At 50.8% G+C, this 21,984-nt stretch overlaps 5 protein-coding genes across 5 annotated transcripts; all 5 read left to right on the forward strand.

The window, feature by feature from the left end:
• Positions 1 to 418: 418 nt before the first annotated feature.
• On the forward strand, positions 419 to 2,065 carry UCRPA7_7780 (putative serin endopeptidase protein; the record flags this gene model as incomplete). The annotated part of the gene is made up of 4 exons (XM_007920303.1): positions 419 to 471; positions 523 to 580; positions 660 to 716; positions 1,220 to 2,065. The coding sequence occupies 4 exons, from the start codon at positions 419 to 421 to the stop codon at positions 2,063 to 2,065; spliced, it is 1,014 nt and encodes a 337-aa protein (XP_007918494.1).
• A 2,325-nt stretch (positions 2,066 to 4,390) lies between these two features.
• UCRPA7_7781 (putative peptide transporter ptr2 protein) lies at positions 4,391 to 6,417 on the forward strand (the record flags this gene model as incomplete). Its single annotated transcript, XM_007920304.1, has 4 exons — positions 4,391 to 4,394; positions 4,458 to 5,063; positions 5,122 to 5,751; positions 5,810 to 6,417. The coding sequence occupies 4 exons, from the start codon at positions 4,391 to 4,393 to the stop codon at positions 6,415 to 6,417; spliced, it is 1,848 nt and encodes a 615-aa protein (XP_007918495.1).
• An 861-nt stretch (positions 6,418 to 7,278) lies between these two features.
• Positions 7,279 to 8,289, forward strand: UCRPA7_7782 (hypothetical protein; the record flags this gene model as incomplete). Its single annotated transcript, XM_007920305.1, has 5 exons — positions 7,279 to 7,582; positions 7,639 to 7,746; positions 7,799 to 7,917; positions 7,967 to 8,159; positions 8,216 to 8,289. The coding sequence occupies 5 exons, from the start codon at positions 7,279 to 7,281 to the stop codon at positions 8,287 to 8,289; spliced, it is 798 nt and encodes a 265-aa protein (XP_007918496.1).
• Positions 8,290 to 13,674: 5,385 nt separating this feature from the next.
• On the forward strand, positions 13,675 to 15,933 carry UCRPA7_7783 (putative non-imprinted in prader-willi angelman syndrome region protein 2 protein; the record flags this gene model as incomplete). The annotated part of the gene is made up of 2 exons (XM_007920306.1): positions 13,675 to 14,448; positions 14,518 to 15,933. The coding sequence occupies 2 exons, from the start codon at positions 13,675 to 13,677 to the stop codon at positions 15,931 to 15,933; spliced, it is 2,190 nt and encodes a 729-aa protein (XP_007918497.1).
• A 1,647-nt stretch (positions 15,934 to 17,580) lies between these two features.
• UCRPA7_7784 (putative e3 ubiquitin-protein ligase chip protein) lies at positions 17,581 to 18,135 on the forward strand (the record flags this gene model as incomplete). The annotated part of the gene is made up of 1 exon (XM_007920307.1): positions 17,581 to 18,135. One exon carries the CDS (start codon positions 17,581 to 17,583, stop codon positions 18,133 to 18,135), a length of 555 nt encoding a protein of 184 aa, XP_007918498.1.
• Positions 18,136 to 21,984: the final 3,849 nt, after the last annotated feature.

Below are 21,984 nucleotides of genomic sequence, written 5' to 3' on the forward strand. Positions count from 1 at the left end.
GGCCAGCCACAAGAACACAACTGCAACCTATTTTGAATGCAACATTCAATGGCGCCGTTGGAGCCGCTGATTACTCGATTCATAATATGACTGGAGTCGACAAGCTGCATGAAGCTGGCATCTATGGCAAAGGTGCTATCGTTGCCGTGATTGATACCGGTATTGATTACCTTCATCCAGATGTCCGTTTCTTGACCCACTCTACCTAATGCTATACTAATGATAACTTGTAGCTCGGAGGCGGATTCGGCCCAGGTTTCAAAGTAGCTAGAAGCTATGACTTTGTCGGAGACGGCTGTAGGTTTCCTGTTCTGCTTCATGCCTATTCGATTCTTGTAATACTTCGTCCTAATCTCTGATAATGTAGATTGGCCCAATGATGGAGAGAAGGTCCCGGATCCTGATCCCCTTGATTACTATGGGCATGGTACGCATGTGGCAGGCATCATTGCAGGCAAGAATGGCTGGCAAGTACAGACACATTGAAGCATGTGGCAACCCATTCTAAATACTGCTTCATAGGTTTACTGGTGTAGCACCTGAGGCGACCCTTCTTGCGTTCAAGGTCTTCACCACAGCGGTATGGCCGCCCTGTCATTTGGAGAGGGAGATGTTGTAAATGACTTCTGTCATTGCTTCCCGTACTAACTTCACTTTAGGGGATTACTGATGAAGACACTCTGATTGAGTCCTTTCTATACGCATACAATGCAGGGGTATGGCCTCCCCTTCAAACCATCGATTAGACATCAAGATAGTGTGCTAACATGAACAGGCTGATGTGATCACCGCATCAATTGGTGGTCCTTCGGGATGGGGAGACAACGCCTGGGCGCTTGTAGCCGATCGACTGGTTAGCGCAGGTGTTGTTGTTACAATTGCAGCTGGAAACAATGGTCAACTTGGTCCTTTCCTTGCTAGCTCTGGCTCATCAGGAAAGAATGTACTAGCCGTTGCATCTATTGAGGCCACACAGACACCTTCTCTTTCTTTTTCCGCATCTTTTAATCAAGATGACCAAAGAGAGGTTCTCAAAATTGCGTATTCAAGCGGCTATGGCTTTCCTCCTTCTATCAAGGATTATCCAGTCCTCCCTCTAGATCCGTGTTCACCGCTTCCGGCAGACACGCCAGATCTTCAGACAGTTATTCCACTCATAAAAATTGGGTTTTGCTCCCCCGGAACAAAGGAAAAGAATTTGGCTCCGTTCAATCCTCAGTATATATTCCTATACGTACCGGAAGTTCCGGACAATGACGGTGTTTACATCGGAGATTATACGTCATTCTGGGCCACTTTGCAGACACTGCCGGCCGAGGCTATTGTCTCAACTGTACTGAATGGAGGATCTGTTACTGCCTCCATCCCGGATATTGCTGAATTTGTTGGTATCTTCAACAATCAAGCCTACACGCCAAGTTACTTTACCAGTTTCGGCGGCACGTATGATCTCAATTTAAAACCAGACATTGCCGCTCCAGGAAGCAATATTCTCAGTCTGTACTTGAATGGAGGCTACGCAAGCATGAGTGGTACATCTATGGCATGCCCATACATTGCTGGAGTCGCCGCCTTGTACATTGGAGAATTTGGAGGTCGGGCGATCCATGGACCGAGCATCGCCGGCAAGGTGCATGCACGCATTCTGTCATCCGGAGAGCCTCTAATTTGGGGCTCAGCTCTCGGTATCACCGATAAAAGGGCATCAGCGACACAGATTGGCAACGGTCTTGTCAATGCGACAAAGGTCTTGGGCTTTGATACCCAGTTGAGCTATTCCAAGTTTGTACTCAACGATACTCATCACTACTCACGATACCACAGGGTAGACATCACAAACAATGCTAAAGGTGAAGTGGTGTACACTTTCGAAGTATTGCCAGACGGTGGCTACAACTCCTTCACTGCCCCAGATGCAAGTGGATTTGAAGCTGTTGGACAATACTTCGATGTGATGCAGAACCCCATAGATATCATTCCCCAGGTGAAGTTACCGAGCGGCACTTACAAGCTTCAGCCTGGTCAAACTAAGACAGGAGTGAGTTATCAGCAGAGCTATATGTAAAGTCTTCTTAGATTAGCGACAACTGATTTGTTCCAGGTTCATTTTCGACATTCCTTCCGGCCTCAGCGAATCATGACTGCCAGTTTTCTCTGGCAAAATTCTCGTCAGAGCTAGCACTGGCGAACAACTTTCCGTGCCTTATTTTGGTACGTTTATTTTGTAGATCTGGTTGAATGAAGCGCTCATCTGGGTACTCAGGTGTCGCAGGAAGCGTCAAGAGTGAACTAAGAACGAAGGGATTGTTTCATGACAAGCTTAGATATCCTAGAATGAGTTCCACAACTCAATATGTATCGCTGGCCAACAAACCATGGTAGGTTGTCACAATACTCTTCCAAATCAGCATAAAGATTCTCACGTGTGCTAGGTTTTCATTCAACACGACTCTAGATGAACAAGATTTCCCTAGACTTAGTGTTCTTCTAAAATACGGGTCTCGTGAGCTGCGATGGGATGTTAGTCATACCAAGTCTCTCTGATAGCATTCTGTCCAAATTTCTAACATGTTGTACAGATATTTGAAGAAACATGGAAGGAACGTGACTGGAAGTATCCCCCAGTCGTCGGGGAGAATGGCTTCGTCGGAACCGCGACTTCTTATGCAAATGCCGGAAGTCAGGACTTTTTCGATCCTGCTACTGACGATGAGAATAATCTTGTCACTTTTCCCCAAATCGACTTGTTTCGTCAAGGAATCTATTCATTTTGGTGGCTTGGCAAGTTCTCCAATGGCAGTCACATTGCGCCTGGCAAATATAAGTATGAAGTGGCTCCTTTTCATCAGTTGTAGACAGTTAGCTGATTTCGTGCCCGAACAGGATGCGGTTGGCGTCACTGCTTCCTTTTGGTACACCAGAAGCATCAGACAATTGGGCAGTTTGGACCACCCCAATATTCGAGGTACTTGCTGAACCAAAGACATAGTGCAATGATATTATTTGGATATGGATTGCATCATTACACGAGGATTTCAGACCGGAAAGACGCCGTACTCTACAGGTGAATTTACAGATCGAGATAGAAATAGGGCAGTATGGGTTCTTCTAGAATAAACAAAATAGAGCCAATGCTGTCAACGAAAGTCTTCCATCTACAGCTCCTCATCTCTACTGCATAGTACCTCATTACCAAATAAGCATCCTTGCTATTGACAGTGACTTGCTAGAACGACATCTAAAAATACAGTACTACCATACCATGGTTCGGCACCACATGGCAGGGTGTACATGTGCATGGATACTAGATGGGTCCCACCCCCTGGGTTCAACAGAGCCAGGTTGACGATGAGCAAGGAAGTAGGCGGTCTTCGCACTTTGACCTGCCATATAAAGGTTCTTGGCTTAGTGCATCTAAGCTGGCTCGAGGTCGGCGTCGAGCGGTGGCGGGTGATTGATACTGACTGATGGCGTGCCGAGAACTAATCCGATCAAGTCACATTAACAAGATTTAACGTTATCTACCATTGATTTATGTAAAAGTGTTCAGTCTGCGAGCATGATGGCAACATCAAAGCGGCCGATGGCGGGCGACAACGATTGGCCTGGCGCATTTTACTGCCAAGCGCGGCCTACATGTTATCGTGCCAAGAGTTCTGGAAGCAGCATCGTTGTGATGTTGCCAGCCACAACTTACCCCAGACGCCCCTTTATCTCGCCAAGCACCTGCCTAAGTCGTCATGGCGCTGCGACCCCTGGCGCGGCTACCGGGGCGTGAACACAAGAAAGGCAGCCAAGCTTGAGCCAAGCTGATGTCTATGCAACAAACTCCGTTGAATGAATCGCCTACGGGATTCTAGCCAATGAGAACGAATGAAAATGGGCGGCCAAGGCTTTATAGTGATTCTAGACAGACCTTGATTCACTTCTCACTCCTCATTTCCTATGAAGAATGGCCAGATAAGCCTAGCCAAGTGGCTGCAACAAGGTTCCAAGAGTAGCTTGATCCGCTGGTGGCGTCTACGCAGACTGGATACAATTGCTCTTGGCATGAGTGAACCTATCAACGAGGAAGCATGGCCGAAGATCAATCCCTCAACGTTCGGCGATACTCAATGAACCAGCGGCCGTCCAATATCATTCCGAGCTGCAAAGACTGTCTTGCTTATCGCAATGATTCCCAGTAATAGCCGGATGAAATCTACATTGAGACCCAGAACATGCAGTAGGGCCAAGGGTGCCGCAATGCTGGTATATAACATGCCGCCCCTTAGTTGCTGAGCGAGTTCTCGGGTATTTGAGGGTGGTACGTCTGGCATATTCACAGAACTTTGATCTTCGCTCAGAAGCAACCATTTGCCTAAAGGAGTGTCCATTTCTATTAGCAAATATGGGTGAGAAAACATAACCTCAAGTGCGCATTCTGTAGTTTGACTTGCTAAAAATCTGAACTCTAGACACTGCTACTCAAATAGCAACCGTCGGCGCGCCCGTCAGCGCTGTTCGGCCTTCCTATGAAGTGCAGGATCCGCTGACCATCCCCGGTGACAACAAATCGGCTATCCATGGCGAGGAGGAGGTCGCGACCTTTCACGGTCTTGTTCTACCAACGGAAGAAGAGAAGTCTACGCTTCGACGTGTTGCTGGCGCTATGCCGGCAACTTGTTATTATCTCTGCGCTGTCGAGTTTGCGGAGCGTGCGTCCTATTATGGTTGCAACCAAGTATACAAGAACTTCATTCGTGCCCCATTGCCTCCTGATGGCAACGGTGCGGGTGCATCTGCGCCTGGTTCTCAATATACGGCAGGTGCTCTTGGAAAGGGCTCCGTGGTAGCCACGGCCATGACCGAAGCGTTCAAATTTTTGGCGTATGCTCTTCCCGTTTACTTTGGATGGCTTGCCGATACCAAATATGGACGCTTCAAGATGATCTGCTGGGGCGTTGCCGTCTGCGGACTTGCCCACATCATCATGATCATCTCTGCACTCCCGCCCGTCCTCCAGTCAGGAAATGCTATTGGGCCCTTTGCACTGTCTCTGTACATGCTTTCTATCGGTGCAGGTGAGTCGCGTCTCAGTAACCTGAAGGAATCTGGTACATGGTCTAACTACTTCTGAAGCTCAATTCAAACCAAACATTTCGCCCACCGTAATGGATCAAAGCCCTCACAAGGTGGCGCACGTCATCACCGACAAGAATGGCGAGAAAGTCATTGTTGACCCCGAGGAGTCCATCAACAGTGTCATGCTGTGGTTCTACCTTCTCATCAACATCGGTGCTTGCTTCGGAATTCCAACGACATACCTTGCTAAAATCGTTGGATACTGGGCTGCATACCTTATTCCTACCATTCTATACCTTATGCTGCCGCCTCTGTTGTGGTATCTCAACCCACGTCTTATAAAACAACCGCCCGGGGGCTCTGATCTTGGCAATGTTTTTAAGGTCCTCGGTGACATTTTCGCCCACGGAGGCTTGAAGAGAATCGGCCGAAAGGGCTTCTGGGACCTCGGCAAGCCAAGCGTGCGAGCTGCTGCTGGCAGTACAAAGGTTTACGCATATGATGATCAGTTTGTTGATGATGTCCGCCGAACCTTCCAAGCCTGTGGAATATTCCTGTTTCAGCCCATCTTCCAGATCAACGACGGAGGGCTCGGTGCCGCTGCCAATGCGCTTACTGCTGGTATGCAGACAAACGGTCTCCCTAACGATCTACTAGACAATCTGAACTCTGTCAGCATCGTCATTGGTGAGCCTTCGAATTACGACTTCCGTGAAGAGAGCACTTCCACTGACCACATCGCTAGCTGTTCCTATCATGAATCATATTGTTTATCCGTTTCTTAGACGGCGAGGAATCAAATGGGGCGCAATTGCACGTATGACCTTTGGCTTCGGCCTCTGCACAGTTGGCTCCCTTGGATTTTCTGTTCTTCAGTACTATGTCTACCAAACATCGCCCTGCGGTTATGATGCAACAACATGCGCCGACATAGTCCCCGAAGGTGAAAATTCGTTGTCCAGTGTGTCATACGCTTATTACGCCATCCCTATTATCATCACTGCCGTGGCCGAGATCTTCGTCAATGTCACCGCTTATGGCATCGCCTACTCTCGCTCACCTAAGAACATGAAGGGTCTCGTGGCTTCGCTGAATCTATTCATGACCGCGATTTCTGCTGCCATTGGTTTGGCTACCGCGCCCGCCATTCGGGACCCTCTGCTCATCTGGGCCTTTGCGGGACCAAGTATCGTCGGTGGTGTTTTCACAGTGATATTCTTCTTCACGTTCAGGCACATTGACAAGGAGGACTTCGTCATCAATACCGACTTTAACGATATGAAGCGAGACTCGGACCACGAGTCTGACATTGAAAGGCCACAGGACAATAAAGTCTTGACGGAGAAGTCTTGAGATTGAGTTTAGGAAACAGCAGATCACGATTGTGGGAAGTCGTACATGTTAGAGAGTAGTTGAGGGAACTATACATACTAGTCGTCCAATATCATCCAGCAAGGTTTCATCATTTACTGAATCAAGATATGGTTCCCTATCGTCAAATGAGTGAGCATAGTTCGTTGTTCGTGCACGTGGAGCTAGCCTAGGCCTAGGTCTCGTGCCGACGGCCCTTTTTTCGATTGATAAAGGCATTGGAGATTTACTGCTATTAGACCAGATCCCTTCCATGATGACTGTTGTCCGCGTTGAAGCAAGCTATTCTACATACTTTGCAGTAGATACCGCTCAGTGCTTATAGGACGTGGCTGCCGGAATGTCAGCTGGTCGAGTCGATATTTCGGTGCGGAATGACAACAATTTTTTGCTCGGGGATTTCGAAATGCCTTAACTGAATAGTGCATTCTACCCCTGTACAGCTTCGACTACGCTAGCTTGGATTAGCTAGACTACGGGTGCACGTCTCAAAGTTGTTTGACGCTAACCGCTCACGTTTAGCGGTCGACACATTGACTTGGATCTCTAACATTGATCAGTCGAGTCCAACGCCAATCGACCAGTCCTGGGTTCTCGCTTCGAACGTCCCATATTCGGTTATGCCTGCCAGTTCGCAGAGGCCTTGTGAGGATCAAACAACAGCGTCGCAGCCTTGGCGCATATTCACGGGGATCAGGTGGATATCCGACCAAAGTAGCCTCACCTTCAGAAACACCTTATAAGCGGAGGCATGGCGCTGGAGGTTCGTTTTCACGGGCTTCTATCTCTTGTCAATTAAGCATATCTGAAAGTTCCCAACATCCCTCGCCTGACCACGTTGACATGGAGCCGCAGCGACACAAATACGAAAACATCCAGCTCACCAGTGATGATCACGATGAGTCCAGCACTGAAGTCGACGAGTCTCTAATGGGTGACGAGAAGCAATGGGACGGTGAACACATGCAAAGCCTGAGCAAGAGACAAAGGCGGAGCCGACTTCTCTCTGCCCTGAGCTCCTGCAGGTGGATCGTCGACACACTACTGTTGCTGGTTATCCTTGGGCTCTTAGTCCGGGAGCAGCTGCGAAAGAGGCCGGTCAATCCGTGGGACTTTACAGGCGATATGACAGGGGTTGGGCCAAGATGTATGGCATCAGTAAAGAAAGTCCATGATAATCGGTGACACTAATATACCCCACAGTCTCGCAACAGATTACGAAGTTCTCCCCCGATCAATCATACGCGCCCGACAATACCTCAGAATTCTTCAGGCCCGAGGTCTTGGACAAATGGAATGCCCTCATGCCTAGTATGACCATGTCTTTCATCCTATTCCAAGCCGGCGCTAATAAAAGTAACAGAGGGCATGGGTTTCGTCTGGGTTAACGACACCAAAAAATACCATGATCTACCGACTCCAATCGATTGGCCGGATAAGACTGTTTTCACGACTTCGTTGACACATCAACTACACTGCTTAGTACGTTGGATATGTAAGCCGTAACATACTGAAGCTAATATCTCTCCAGTACGCCATGGTGCAGACATATTCTGGCCTCACATCAAATACAACCGTACCAGATGACCATCACTGGCATATGATTCACTGCTTTGACTACCTACGGCAGTCTATTATGTGTTGCGGCGACATGGCGCTTGAGGGCCATGAAACAACTTCTCCGAAATTCATGGGAGGCTCTGATGGATGGGATGCCAAGCACGGTGAGTTGGCCTGGGACATGTCATTTCACCCGACTGTTGCTAATTTTTCCTCGCAGTTTGCAAGGACTACAACCAGGTTAAGGGTTATCTTGAGAGTGTGAGGGCGTATGATGATCAGTTGATTTATTAGGTAGCGACTTGAATAGCATTTACATTTTATAATCAGACAAAAGTTAGAATTTTTCAAATGTCAGACTCTACCCGCATCCCACCATAGGGTTGTAACTGTGACAAGCTCAGCCATCTGGCAAAGGTCTTCCGTTTGAGAACAATCATGTCTCACGACATGTGACTTTTGCGACAGTTGCTTACAGTATATCTATACAGGCTAAACCTCACAAGGCTGTTGATGCTAGGGGTGCCTTTATAGACGAAGCAAAAAAAGAGCACATTTCAACTCTCAACAGGCGTTGACATGACACATGGCCTGCGAGATTGAGGGCAATACTTGCCGTTAAACATGTGTCAAACATGCCTTTCATCAACTGCACCCTATATTATTAGTGATACCTATGAGGCAATTTAGATTTTTCTGTCAACATGCGCTCGATCAATTTTGGGCTTTCATACTCAAGAGTAGATATGCTCTATTTGGACGCGGTGGACGATCAGGATGTGGTGAGACGGCTCAATCTTGCCAGCAACTATCATTGGGTAGATAAAATCGTCAAGTACTGAGAGGTGGGATTGGAAGGGGGTAAGCCAAAAAAAAAAAAAAAAAATTGCACACCAATGATCATGGTGCCAGCCATGGGCGGCCAATACCAGGAGCATCGACTGCGAGGCCAAATGTCCTCACTCTCCATTTGAAAGTCTACGAGCCTCTGATGGCCACTCTGTCAACGATTAGAAACGGCCGTGAAGATACCTAGGAAACAAGCTTCGCTATCTATTCCCTGCTAATCACTGCCGGCACCTGCTGTGGTCGTGTTTGACAATCTTGATCCATTCTACTGGGTATAGCAGCGGCTGTCTGCAGAGTTCGAAAATGTGATAGTGCAGAGACTTGCATATAGGCGGTAGCATTGCAAACGATAGCAGGTGCATGATACACAGTTGTCAGAGCTCACAGCGGCCAAATAACAAGAGGGGATTTAGGCGCGGCCCAGTTGCGATGTGCGTAAATCCCGGTTCAGGCTGCCACGGCTTTTGTCGCAAAGATGGGCGCACGTGTGTACCGCGCGGTGTTCGAGAGGCCGTGCCCAGGTCGGTCGCGCAGGTGCGGCACGGTTTTGCCAGTGAGCGCTTCTTACCAGCTGTACAAGCTCATTGCGGTAGGAGAGCTAATGATACAGTCAGTTTCCAGAAGAACATTCAAACGATCCGGCTTTGTTAATTGATCTGGTTCGCTCGGCGTGGATAGAGAAGTACCGGTAACAAACAGCGATGCTTGATAGCGATTGAACTTCTATTAAGATCAGCTTGTGCTAATCCCTGCCTGCTACATAGGTCTAGAAAGGCTTGCATCGGACGATTGATCATTGGCATGAGCTTGGAGAGTTTATTGCAAATCTTAAGTCTATCAAGAGGGCGATCAGGGTCTCCCGATTGAGGGAGGATCACTGGTGCCAGAGAATGGAGACAGGGGAGCCCCTCGATCCAGGACCTTTTGCCCTAAGCGTAACAGGTTCGGCGGCGTCTAGCCTATCAAGGTATCGGCGACATGACTTTGCGCTGCGACGTTGACATCATCTCAGCCGAGAAGGGAAGCGAATGTCACTTGGCGAGACGACATTGGTAGCAGGACGCACCACGAAGGGAAAGCCAGCGACATCAGACAGACAGCAAGAGAGGGTTTCGTATCCTCGCCAAGCCCAGCCAAACCAAACCTCAGAGTGCGACCACCAGCACCAGACGAGTCGATTGAGCGACGAAAGGATCAAGGGATCAGGTACACAGTTTGGTATGGATTAGAAGTGACCTTGACCCAAAGTGAGAGGATGGCAGCGTGCATCTGCAGCATTCTGGTGGCGGCTAAAGAGGAGAATGATCGAGGGTACCGAGGCTCGCGAGGGAGTCTAGGACTAGAAATAGAACTGTGCGAAACATGGGGCTGTTTCCGTCTAGCCTGGGAGGTCTCCTCCGTGGGATGCTAATACTGTTGACAGATGATGTCTTTGGCGTGTCTGACTGTGTGTATTTCCAGTGCAGTGCAGCTTTGATTATAAAACCTTGCTGACCTTAGGAAGCCGGCCAACAGTCCGGCAGGAGTGGGATTTCTGCATCCATTTCCATTCCCGCGCTGTTCAGCAAATGGCTTTGAGCAGGGGGGTGGCTGACGAGGAGAGTCTACCCGAAAACTGGGCCCCTGAATGAATATCGGTAACAGGACATCTGACAGGTGCCATCCTCCCTACCTGCCTTTGTACCTACAAACTCTATTCATGTGGGCTCTCTGCCGCGTTGATGAAGTTGGCGATGATGGTGAAGGCAAGACACGACGAGCAAAGGATGTCATGGTATCGTACAGACTACGCAGTATCATCTTCATAGGCTAGATCTACCTACCATGCGTCGACTAATGAAGGGCGATAACCTTCAACTCGGGTAGGTAGGTATGTAGGTAGCTAACTACTGAGGCAGGTAGCGGTAGGTCTTGTCCCAGAATAGCTGCACCGAACATGCCGTCTACACTAGACTGCACTGAAATGACAATGGGCTTGCATGTTGCATGGGATACCCAGATTCGCCGCCGCCGCCGGGTAGTGAATACCATAGTATCAAGTTAGGCGAGCTAGGTAGTTTACTGTCCACCCACTACTGCAGTACACTGGGTGCGAGTGCACTGCCTCTCTGGTCTCCGCGAACCAGGTGCCCATGCTGCAGAGTGTCTAGGGAGTACGGGCTGCAACCTGTCGTCAGCTACTGCACTGCACTGCACTGTATCGTACCGTACTCAGTAGAGAGTCTCGAGTCTAGCATGCTGCCGTGGTGGTGGTGGTGGTGGTGGTGGTGGCAGAGAGAGAAAAGCTAGGCCCAGTAGGCAAGCTGGTGTGGTGAGAGCGGCATGGAGATTGGACACAGAGAGGCTTACTGCATAGTATGGCGTTTGTTAGGGTGCCCGGTAACGTTAAGTTCACCCAGTTGCGCAAGCGAAGTGCCGTTTGTTTGGTCTGTCTCTGCAGGCCAGTCAGTCCCTTTTCCCTGCTTGTCCCGGGGTGTCTCGTGTCGCTGCCAGGAGAGCTAGTCTCGCCAGTGCCTACGCTTCGTCTCCTTGTATCTTCAGGTTTGTAGCTTCGTACCCGGACACCAAAGTCCAGACCCTTCTATTTCAAGGCGCTGTTAGTGTCGTAGCTGGTCCAATGCCTCGGGACACTAACAGAGACGGCGGTTGGCGGGACCAGACCCAGGACCAAGGACGCCAGCAAGATTCCCAGCCGCTCAGCCTTTTCTGGATTAGTGAACCGGGGCTAGGGTCCAAGGGGGGTTTAGCGTTGCTGCGGCCCCTGGCAACGTTTGGTTTGGTTTGGTTTGGTTTGGTATGGTTTTGGGGGGTGGATCGGCCCTCCCTCCGTCATCCATTCTCTTTCTTCCAAGGCTCTTGATAATGAATGCAACACCGAGGAGTAGGAGTAGGAGTAGGACGAGGACGAGGACGACAACGATGATGATGATGATGGTGTCGTTCCAAGTCTGTTTGGTCGACCGCCAGCCCGTTCCCGTATCGTTGCATCCGTCCATACATACAGACAGTAGACTAGAAATTTTGGCAGTCGGGTTCCTATGTTCGACGTGTACTCCAGATAGCGTGATGCCCGGGTATTGATCAATATCTCGATCAGATATACCTAATAGCCCATCTTGTTATATGTGCGTGCGGGTTGTTGCTGTTACTACGGGGTACCGACTGTCGCCGCATTCCTGTTGGTGCTTCCCGAGCAACCCTCTTCCCCTGGAAGGCTAGGTAGGTATCTCTCTACCCAGCTTCAGCTTCAGCTTCAGCTTCACCACCACAACCACCACGCTTATTAGGTACCGGTATTTCTTTCGGCTTCCCTCCATCCCTCCGCTCCGGCGCTACCTTTCTTGCTCTCCGCTGCACAACATTCTAATTCTAATCAAGAGCATCTGCCTGTTCTGTTTCCTCGGCTGGCCAGCTCAGGCGTTCTGCGTATTTGTAGCAGCTGCAGCGACGCCGCCATTGCTTTTCTTGGGGTCTAGATCACCTACAGTAGTTATTGACTGGTAGCTAAGGTACCGGTACATGTACCTACGCTATCTACGCAGCAGGTAGGTGCTCAGGTGCGGAGTGCGTACGGTACTGTACTTGCCATCTACGTATCCACACCCGCCTACACCACCAGACCACCTACACCACTACGAGCCACCCACCCCCCACCACCCTCTTGCTTGGGTTGGCGCCCGCCCCCGGGGAGGTTCCCTGGTTCCCTCTCTGCTGCTGCTCCTGCTGCTGCTCTGCAACAACAACTGGACGAGTTTACGTAGTTACGTAGTTACGTAGGTGCGACGGCGACGAGCGACGAGGGACCGACCAGCCCACGGGCCTCCTCCACCGCCCCAAGCCTCCCCCGTCTTGTCGGGGACTTGCTGGGCGCGGAACATTCAACGTCTCAAGATACCATACACGGTAACCAATTCTGCACCTCTTGTATGTTACCTCAGCTGTCTGTGAGTCGGGCGATGAACTACTGTAGTTCTCTGCAGTGCATCTTTGCGCCATCATCCTCATCCTCATCCTCATCTATCCTTATCCTTGCCTTGCCTTGCCTTGCCAGATCTATTATACCCGGGTATCTTCTCTGGTTCCCTCTGCTGACTCGCTGCGGAAAAGATACTCAGATACCCAAAATACCCTTAGACCCGTTGGATTCGTTCAGGTCCTCCTCCTCCTCCTCCTCCTTCTCGTGTGACCGCGGATACACATCTACGACTGCTGCTGCCGCTACCTCTCCGATCACATCGTCTGCCGCCGAGAGTTCTCCCCTCCCAGATCCTCCCAGATCTACTCGCTCTCTACCTGCTTCCAACTCAGCATCTTCCCGTCCCACACCGACGACCATATCCACAACAGTACAGTTCTGTTCTTGGGATCCTGTTATATCTTTCGTCTCTCTCAATCGACATCCAATCCGATTGATCATTGTTCCCAGGCCCTCCCACTCCGGTCTCACCAATACGACACACTCCCTCATACGGCCACGAACAAACCGCCTGAGTCTGGGCCTGGCGCTGCGCAAGAGGCGAGACATTGAAGGGAAACAGGTCGACTCGTTCAGCATTGGGTCCTCGACTTCTCACGTTTAATCTTTCCAGCGACAGCGATGATGCCCTGCCGTTAGCTTATAGCATCCTCTCAAGCAAAGCAGACGAGCATAGGTCAAGACCTACTCTTCTACAACAGACGAAACCCTCAGCCCTTGAAGCAAACCGCCCGAGCTAGTATTCGAGTTCGAACTAGATCTCGAATCCCTAAGGAAGAACGGTCCTTCCTCCACAACACCACTCGAGGGGTTTCCCTCGCCTCTAACAGCAACTGCCACAGCCACAGCCGACGATGGATCCCGCTCACATTCTCACCGGGGCCCATGAGATCTATGCTCGCTCCGGGGGGCTCACCGATTCAACCGATGAGCGACCACCCGTCTTCAAGGCGATCGGTATCTCCCTCGCCGTAGGCTCAGGCGCGTTCATCGGAACATCTTTTGTTCTCAAGAAGGTGGGCCTGCTCAAGGCCAACGAGAAGTATAACGAGGTTGCCGGCGAAGGCTATGGCTACCTCAAGAATGCCTACTGGTGGTCGGGCATGACATTGATGATCCTGGGCGAGGTTTTGAACTTTGTGGCATATGCCTTTACGGATGCCATTCTTGTCACGCCGCTCGGGGCCCTGAGCGTCGTCATCACAACCGTCCTGTCCGCCATCTTCCTAAAGGAGCGACTGAGCATGGTCGGCAAGGTGGCTTGCTTCCTCTGCATCGTCGGTTCCGTCGTCATCGTCATGAACGCTCCCCAGGAATCCTCCGTCGCCAACATCCAGCAGATGCAGAAGTTTGTCATTGCGCCCGGCTTTCTCTCCTACGCCGGTGTCATTATTGTTGGCTCCGCCATCGTTGCCTTTTGGTTAGGTCCCAAGTACGGCAAGAAGAACATGCTGGTCTACATTTCTATCTGCAGTTGGGTCGGAGGACTCAGTGTGGTGGCAACTCAGGGCCTCGGCGCCGCGATCGTGGCGCAGATAGGGGGCACCCCACAGTTCAACCAGTGGTTCCTATACGTTCTGCTGGTGTTTGTGATTGGAACGCTGTTGACAGAGATCATCTTCTTGAATGTATGTGACTTGCTTGACGAGCCCAATTGACTCTTTCGGCGTGGAATCAGCTGCTAATCGCATCAACAGAAAGCCCTTAACCTCTTCAATGCCGCTCTTGTCACGCCTACCTATTACGTCTATTTCACCAGTACCACTATCATCACATCAGCTGTCCTATTTCGAGGCTTCAAAGGCACGGCAACATCCATCGTCACCGTTGTCATGGGCTTCTTGACCATCTGCTCTGGAGTCGTCCTCCTCCAGCTCTCCAAGTCCGCCAAAGATGTACCCGATGCGGCCGTCTTCTCAGGTGATCTGGACCAGATTCACACAATTGCCGAACAAGAGCAGCCAGAAACAGAGCCCAAGGCTGATGCCATCCGTGGCGCTGCCGCCATTGTCAGGCGCTTCTCTGTTGCACGACAGAACATGGAGGTGGAGGAGCTCAAGCGACTTCATGAGGAGAAAGAACGAGAGCGGCTGGAGCCTGTCAGCGAAGATGGGTCGACATTTGAGTGGGATGGCCTGCGCAGGCGGAAGACGATAATCGGCAGCCAGCGATCGAGAGCCATGACCTCCCCCAATCCATTTACACCTGCACCGCCGATGCCGCATCCTCCCCTTGGAATGTCGCATTTCCCCACTGACGACGAGCTGGCCGAGCACGATCGGCCCACCTCTCCAGGCGCCCTCTCCAGCATTGTAGGCACGATCCGAAGTCGTGCAAAAAGTGCATTACTACCCGGCCATCCGGACTTCCGCGCCAACCAAGATCCCACCAAGGTCCAGAGCCCAATGCACCCTGTTCAGTTGACCGAGATCTCGGTCCATGGCCAAAAGTCTGGCGATGATGTTTTCTACGGGCAGGGCGGTTACGGTCTCCCTGGCGGCAAAACGGAGTACGAGGGCTCGGGGGCTAGCCTCTCGAGCGGCCGCCGAGTGCAATTCGGCGGAGACAACCGCCAGGCATCACAGGGCAGCATGGCCAGCAGCCAGCTGGCGCCGCCCACACCACCGCCCCATTCCGCTCGCCGTCAGTTCTCCTTTCAAAACGTCTTTAGGCGGCATCAACAACAAGCTGGTACCGGAGAGGACGGGGCACAGGACCCTCCGCCGAGTCGCCCCTTTGCTCGTCCCGGCATATCAAGCCGAGGATACTCGAACCCGCATGTCAAGGGCGCTACGGAAGAGGAGCGATTGGGCCTTGTCAAGGGTGACTCACATAGCATGCCTGCTCTGCCGACGTATGATGACGAGGAGGCTGAGGAGGCCGAGCCATATACCGATGATAAAACGGCAAGATACGGCCGTGGCATCACAAACAGTCCGCCGCGCAGAGGGAGCAACGAGAAAGAGACGGACGCCCAACTAACAGACTACGAGGAGAGCGCGAGAAGGTGGCATGAGATCCGGGACGGAAGCCGGGATGCCGCGCCTCCTCCTCCTCCGCCGGGTGGAAGAAGGAATAGCCCGCCTAGTGGCGGTGATGGCGCTTTCATCTAGGAGATGGAGCTGCCGCTGTTCAGGGACTTCTTTCGGAGGCGTATGTAAGATTATAACGAGGTCGAACGGTTCTTGTGTTAGGGAAGCATGTCTACATTGTCGCATACCCACATGGTCTGTCTTTTTGATTTTCGCGCCTCGGTTGTTCATGGCGCTAGTACAATGCGGTATTAGGAATACGGAGCATCTTATGATAGACGATGACGACAACTCGACAGTAGCATGGACGGGTCGGGTTGGCAGCATTGGGATGAATGAGTAATGCGACAGAGCATGCAATACATAGATCATGAATTTGGACCTTATATTATTCATATCCTGCTTTTAATAATGTTGATTTATTGGTCAACTCCAGACCTGATATCGCCCTCGAGGGAGGCTTGCTGTGATAGCGTGGTCAAAGACGACTCGGCTTGGTGTGCATCGTGAGATCTACCCTTTCTTTACGCCATATATTGGACCTGTCCGGCTGTGGCGTCGTTGAAGTCGCAAAGGGATTTCGGAACATCTCCGAGCCGGTGGCCTTCGGAGGGTTGCCGGCATTACGGAAAAAGCCCCACAAAACTGTCCGTGGGCATGGCCCGAAAGCTTTGGGGCTTTTTTTGGCTGGATTGCTTGTTGTATCTTTTAGCGATATGGCTCGATTTCTACCTCTATGATGCCCGGAGAGGCTCGATCAAGCTGTGTCTTATCAAGACAGGTCCCGCTCGGCGTTCAACGGTGAGGTCCTCGCTTTCTCGTCTGGTGACTTCGAAGCCACAGGATCTAGGAACTCAACATTCAGGTCTCTGAAGGCGCACTGGACAAGTCCATCTAAGGACCTTCAGAAGAGAAAACTCGATTCATTTCCCAGGCTGCCTTTGCTATTTGCCTTCGCCAGCCACTCCGAAGATGCCAGTCTACATGGCGTGGGGCAGGAACTGTAGTGAGGATGAGCGAGGATCGTCAACTGACGCGAATGCGGCATCCGCATTCTAGAAGATTCGCGAGGTTGACAAATGGCCGGGTATCCGTCACACAAACGCAAACGGCGCCTTGCCTGCCGGCCGCTAGGTAGCTGGAACGCGCTATTCTCTCAGACCAGGTACCAAATAGCTCTGTGCTTTAGGCGTCCCACCCCCACCACCACACCTGCAATGCTGGCCGGCTCAACCCTGACTCCAATCGATACAATCACCTCTGCCCAATATCGCATTCTTGCACTTTCAAGCACTCTACCTCTACAGCCCGACATAATTAGACTCGCGATCAGGCTGCAGATCTGTAGTCGACGAGGGCCCATGTCCAGCCTTGTTGTTTGACTCAGCACGCCGCAACACCGGATTGATCATCTTGGTCTCGGCACATACGGTCCAGCACTCGCAGCATACCAGATCCTGCTGAAGAGCCTGTACTTACCAAACACAAGAAGACATGGCGGGAAAGTCAATCCTGCTGAAGGAGGAGGGTAACCGGCACTTCCAGTCCGGCGATTATATTGGCGCTGAGGGCCTCTATTCAAAAGCGTAATAACATATCCTTCGATAATGCCCCTCCTCCTGCAAGCTTGAGAGCAGGACATGCACATGTTCGAGCTGACCTTGGACCGTTGTTTTCCGTAGAATAATAGCCGACCCTAGAAACCCTGCCCTCTACACGAACCGAGCCATGGCAAGGCTGAAGTTGAAGTTGTGGGATAGTGTTGTGTCCGATTGCGGCACATGCCTCGAGCTGGCACCCGACAACCTAAAGGCCTTCTACTACCTCTCCCAAGCTCAGCTAGCCCTCAAAGACTACGACGATGCCTTGGAAAATGCGAAGCGTGCCCACGAACAATGTGTTCTCACTGGTGATAAGAGCTTATCTGCGATAACAGCGCAGGTACTCAAATGCAAGAAGGAAAGGTGGGACGACCTAGAGAAGAGGCGACAGCGCGAAGGCAGCGAGCTCGAGACCGATATTGTCCTCCTGATGGAACGAGAGAGAGATGAGGCCGTTGCCTCCTGCGCAGGCGAGAGCGATAGGCGGGAAGTCACCGCTGAGTGGGAGAGCAAAATTGCGCAAACAAGGAGAGTGTTTGAAAAGGCGAGGTCGGCCGAAGACAAGAGGCGTAATGTTCCTGACTGGGCTATTGATGATATCAGCTTTGGGATCATGGTCGATCCAGTCATTGTAATCCTCTCCAATGCCCTTTTCTCATCCCTGGGCCTAGGCGACTGCTAACATGAACACAGACAAAGACGGGCAAATCATACGAAAGGGCATCTATTATGGAGCATCTACGGAGACATCCCACAGATCCTTTAACCAGAGAGCCACTATATCCGTCTGACTTAAGATCCAATCTAGGCCTAAAGCAAGCGTGCGAAGAGTTCCTTGACGAGAATGGCTGGGCAGTGGACTGGTAGTCCTTTTCGTCGTTGCGTCCTCAAAGCCATTGATGATGGCTTTGAATGATGCTTCGAAGTCCCTCGAGTGAACAAACATTCGGGTACAGCATAGCATAGCATGGCGTTTTCTCATGTCGCGGACTGCCGCAGAGAGCAGATCTTGGGTATTTAAACAGGTCAGCAGGTACGTCTTGCCAGGCGGACCATTATGATGATACGATTTTCAGTTCTGGGTAAAGAACTTAGCAAGCTGCGACATCGGGCACCATTGCTGGAGGCTTCTTTTTAAAAACCCTCTTCATCCGCTGCAAACCAGTTTCCCGCCTGGCTGGTCGCTGTGCAGGTGTCTCGATCTCGCTCAGCCTTTGATGCATTTTCTCGATGTCTCCTGCTGCTGTTGGGACATCTCCAGGGTCCGTTTGGGCGTGAGACTGCTTGGGAATTACTGCTTCAGGTAGTGTTCCTTGTTTGGTGTATTGCTTTTGACATGCGTGCTCTCGGTCACAGCGCAGTTGGAGCGCTTTTCTTTCCTTCTCATTTGTAGTATCCAAGCCCATCTCCTTCAAAACCGCCTGCACAATTTCCGCGAAGGCTTCCTCTATATTTTCACCAGTCTTTGCACTTGTTTCGAAGAATGGCACCTGCAACAGGAGCGTCCTCGCCAACATCTCGCCTTCCAACTTGGAGACCTGCCTCTTGGCAGCAGTAGTCGACGCTGTGTCGGTGGAATGTCCGCGTGTGCAGAGCTCTTCTCTTGGGCTGTCAATCGACTCTTGATCGACGTTGGACTTTCTAATGTCAAGCCAATTCTCTACGACGCTGGCCTGGTCTTCTTGGTGGCGGCGGGCGAACGATCTTACCGGGTCTCTCTTTCTGGTAGGAACACTCCGGACAGACCTTTGTAATGAGAGAATTGAGAATCGGGAGTCGAGGATGTGGTCTGCAGACAGCACTGAACGCCTTACCTCCGAGATTTCTTGCCTATATGTGCTTCGTCCATGGAAAGTTTGCGCTCCAGGCGACATGGCTGGCGGTAGTGCGTTCCGGGAGTTAGTTTCGTCGTAACATCGGCTTTCTCGAAAAAGGGGATGCATGAGGCTTCGCTCTTCCAGGTCTACTTCCTCCAGCACTGCCATCTTCTCCGATAAGGGGCCATCGAGGCCAAGCTCGATGCTCGCGTACTCGGCGTCAAAATCAGCCTTATTCCCTATCAGAGCAACAACCGTTTCTCCTGCTTTGTTCCCCGCCATGGCTCCCCTGCCGAATATACCACGCTTTGTCTTGTCTGCGATGTTTGAGTGGGAAGCTCGTCGCCAACGCTTTCCGAGCGGTATCTCGCTATGCAAGTCCATGATTGTCTCGAAAGTCTTGCGATCTCCCACATCATAGACAAGCAAGACCGCATCGTAATTGCCCTTGGAGAGGACATGAGATCTGATTTTGGCGGACTGAAGGGCTGGATAGTTGATGAGCTCGACCAGGTACGTGTCAGCTTCTCGAAGGCATTTTGCACACGGCCTTGGTTCGGACAGCGCTACTTGTGAGGCATCTACCTGGTTTTCAGTCTCCCAGATCTCTGGTAGCACTTCTGAAGCAGGATTTGAACATGTCGAAGAGCCACCTGGTGATCGCGGCCGTTCCGGTGGATGTTGCTCAGCCTTTGGAAATGCATCCAAGCCGTGGGATGTTGCCAGTGGACGTGTAACTGGCACAACGGGCGAATCGGAGTATGAGTGAAGTGTGAAGTAACGCCGGCTGTTCCACATAAGTGCGGGATCATATGGCGGCGGATATGTTGCGGTAGTGAACTGCCGTTTACATGTGTCATTACCAGTTCTACTCGCAGTATTCGCATACAATACTTACCCTCGATTCAAGACAATTTTTGCCCACTCCTGGCGCTCCGAGGATCAGTATCCGAATCGCTGGATGCCTCGTGCCTCTTTTCATGGGATCCGCTTTTCGGCAAAACCGGTGGCGTGTTTTGGGTCTGCTCCAGCTGTCTGTTGATCCCAGATTTCGTTTTCCAGAAGGTCATAAGTAGCCCAGACACGCTGATGTAGTTGCACAAGGAAAAGGAGAAGACCGAAGGTTGATAAAATACAAACGAATGATTGTAGCCAGACATAACCACTACTCAACGACTCGAGATGCATTGATAAGATCATGCTGCAGGACGATCATGTCTGAATGGTTATGGCATCGAGTTGGAAATAAACAGAGACGCAATACATGACTACAGAAGGTGCGACTGCACGGCTTGACTGACATGCTCAGCGTCTCGAGTTTGTTTGGTAGTGAATGCGGCATCGACTTTCCAGCTACGTATACACAGCCTAAATCATGCCGGTCGTCGGAGCTGGACGGCACCATATCATGCCACTGCATGGATAAATAGAAAGGACGACTGAAAATAAAGCATGAATTGATATAACACATCCCCTTTTCGTCATCTGTGTTCGATTTATATCATCAGATAAGACCCCAAAGAGTTAGTATGTATAACGATCGAGTATTGAATTTCCTAGAACGAAGTTCATGCCATCAACGAATTGAGCTCAAACCTTGTTTATGCCAGGACATGTAATCTAGGGTTCGAGTCACATTTGCAGTGGGTTAATCTCTTTGGACGACAAGCCAAGTGACCAATATTTGATAAAATTACGCGACATTATCTATCCCCAACTGTTGATGTGGCATCACTCTTCATGAGGTGTGGCAAATTGTATAGCTAGGCTCAGCTTATTCACAGACAACCAGTCCTACCAATGGGTGACTTTGCATGCCTTTCTTTCTGCTGTAGTTCCTCCGCTCTTCAAGCAATCTAGACACAGCCAGAGATTCCAATGTTTCGTTCTCTGAATAGCTTCATCTAGTCTTTTGGCCAGGTGCACACTGTTTGCGTATTTCATGTTGGCGCAAATGCAGGGATACTTTCGTGTACAAGGCTCAAAGAACAGTAAGTCGTTGCCGGCTTCACGCTCTGCTGCAATTGCTGCCCGGTCTATGATGGCGCTAAAGGAATCCGTCTCAAATTGCGCATTCCAGGGGCAAAGACCATGTGCGTCCAACACTTGCATGTAGCTTCCAATTGCACCCGTTGCTCGAGGACACTTTTGAGTTGCTGAATACGACAATTGAGCCATAACCACTGCTACGGGTTCCATGAGTGTCTTATGCATGTCTCTTCGAAGACACGCCTTGCGCCTGTGGAATTCCGCTGGGCTGCGTTAACAGAAGGTTGCTGTTATACTAAATCCTACTCACAATGAATGTCATGCCTAAGGAGCTCATGGTCCGGGCCAATAGGCAAGTCAAACCCCTCGTCAATTTCGTCTCTCACGCTTTGGCGATGCCGTAGGAGAATATACCAGCTGCATTCAGCAAACTGTGCGGGAAGATCAATAGTATAAGCAAACAGCAACATATGACAAAGCTGCTGCAATTCCTCCTTGATATTGATGCAGTCGTCCCGCATCTCCAATTTTGCACTGCTTAGCCCACGTTGAAGCCATAGGATTCCGTAAGGCGAAAATAGGTGTGCGCAGTCATATTTATCTGCTAGGAGGGCAAGTTCGAGGAGTAGCGAAGTTGGCGGGTTGCTTGGAATCTCGTCCGTCTGATGATGGGCGATGTTCACTAGTACAGTGAACGCAGCACCATTGTCGTCTGGAAGCGCGAT

This window comes from Phaeoacremonium minimum (genome assembly GCF_000392275.1).
Source record: "Phaeoacremonium minimum UCRPA7 unplaced genomic scaffold PA7_03_scaffold_555, whole genome shotgun sequence".
In the NCBI taxonomy this organism is placed as follows: Eukaryota; Fungi; Ascomycota; class Sordariomycetes; order Togniniales; family Togniniaceae; genus Phaeoacremonium; species Phaeoacremonium minimum.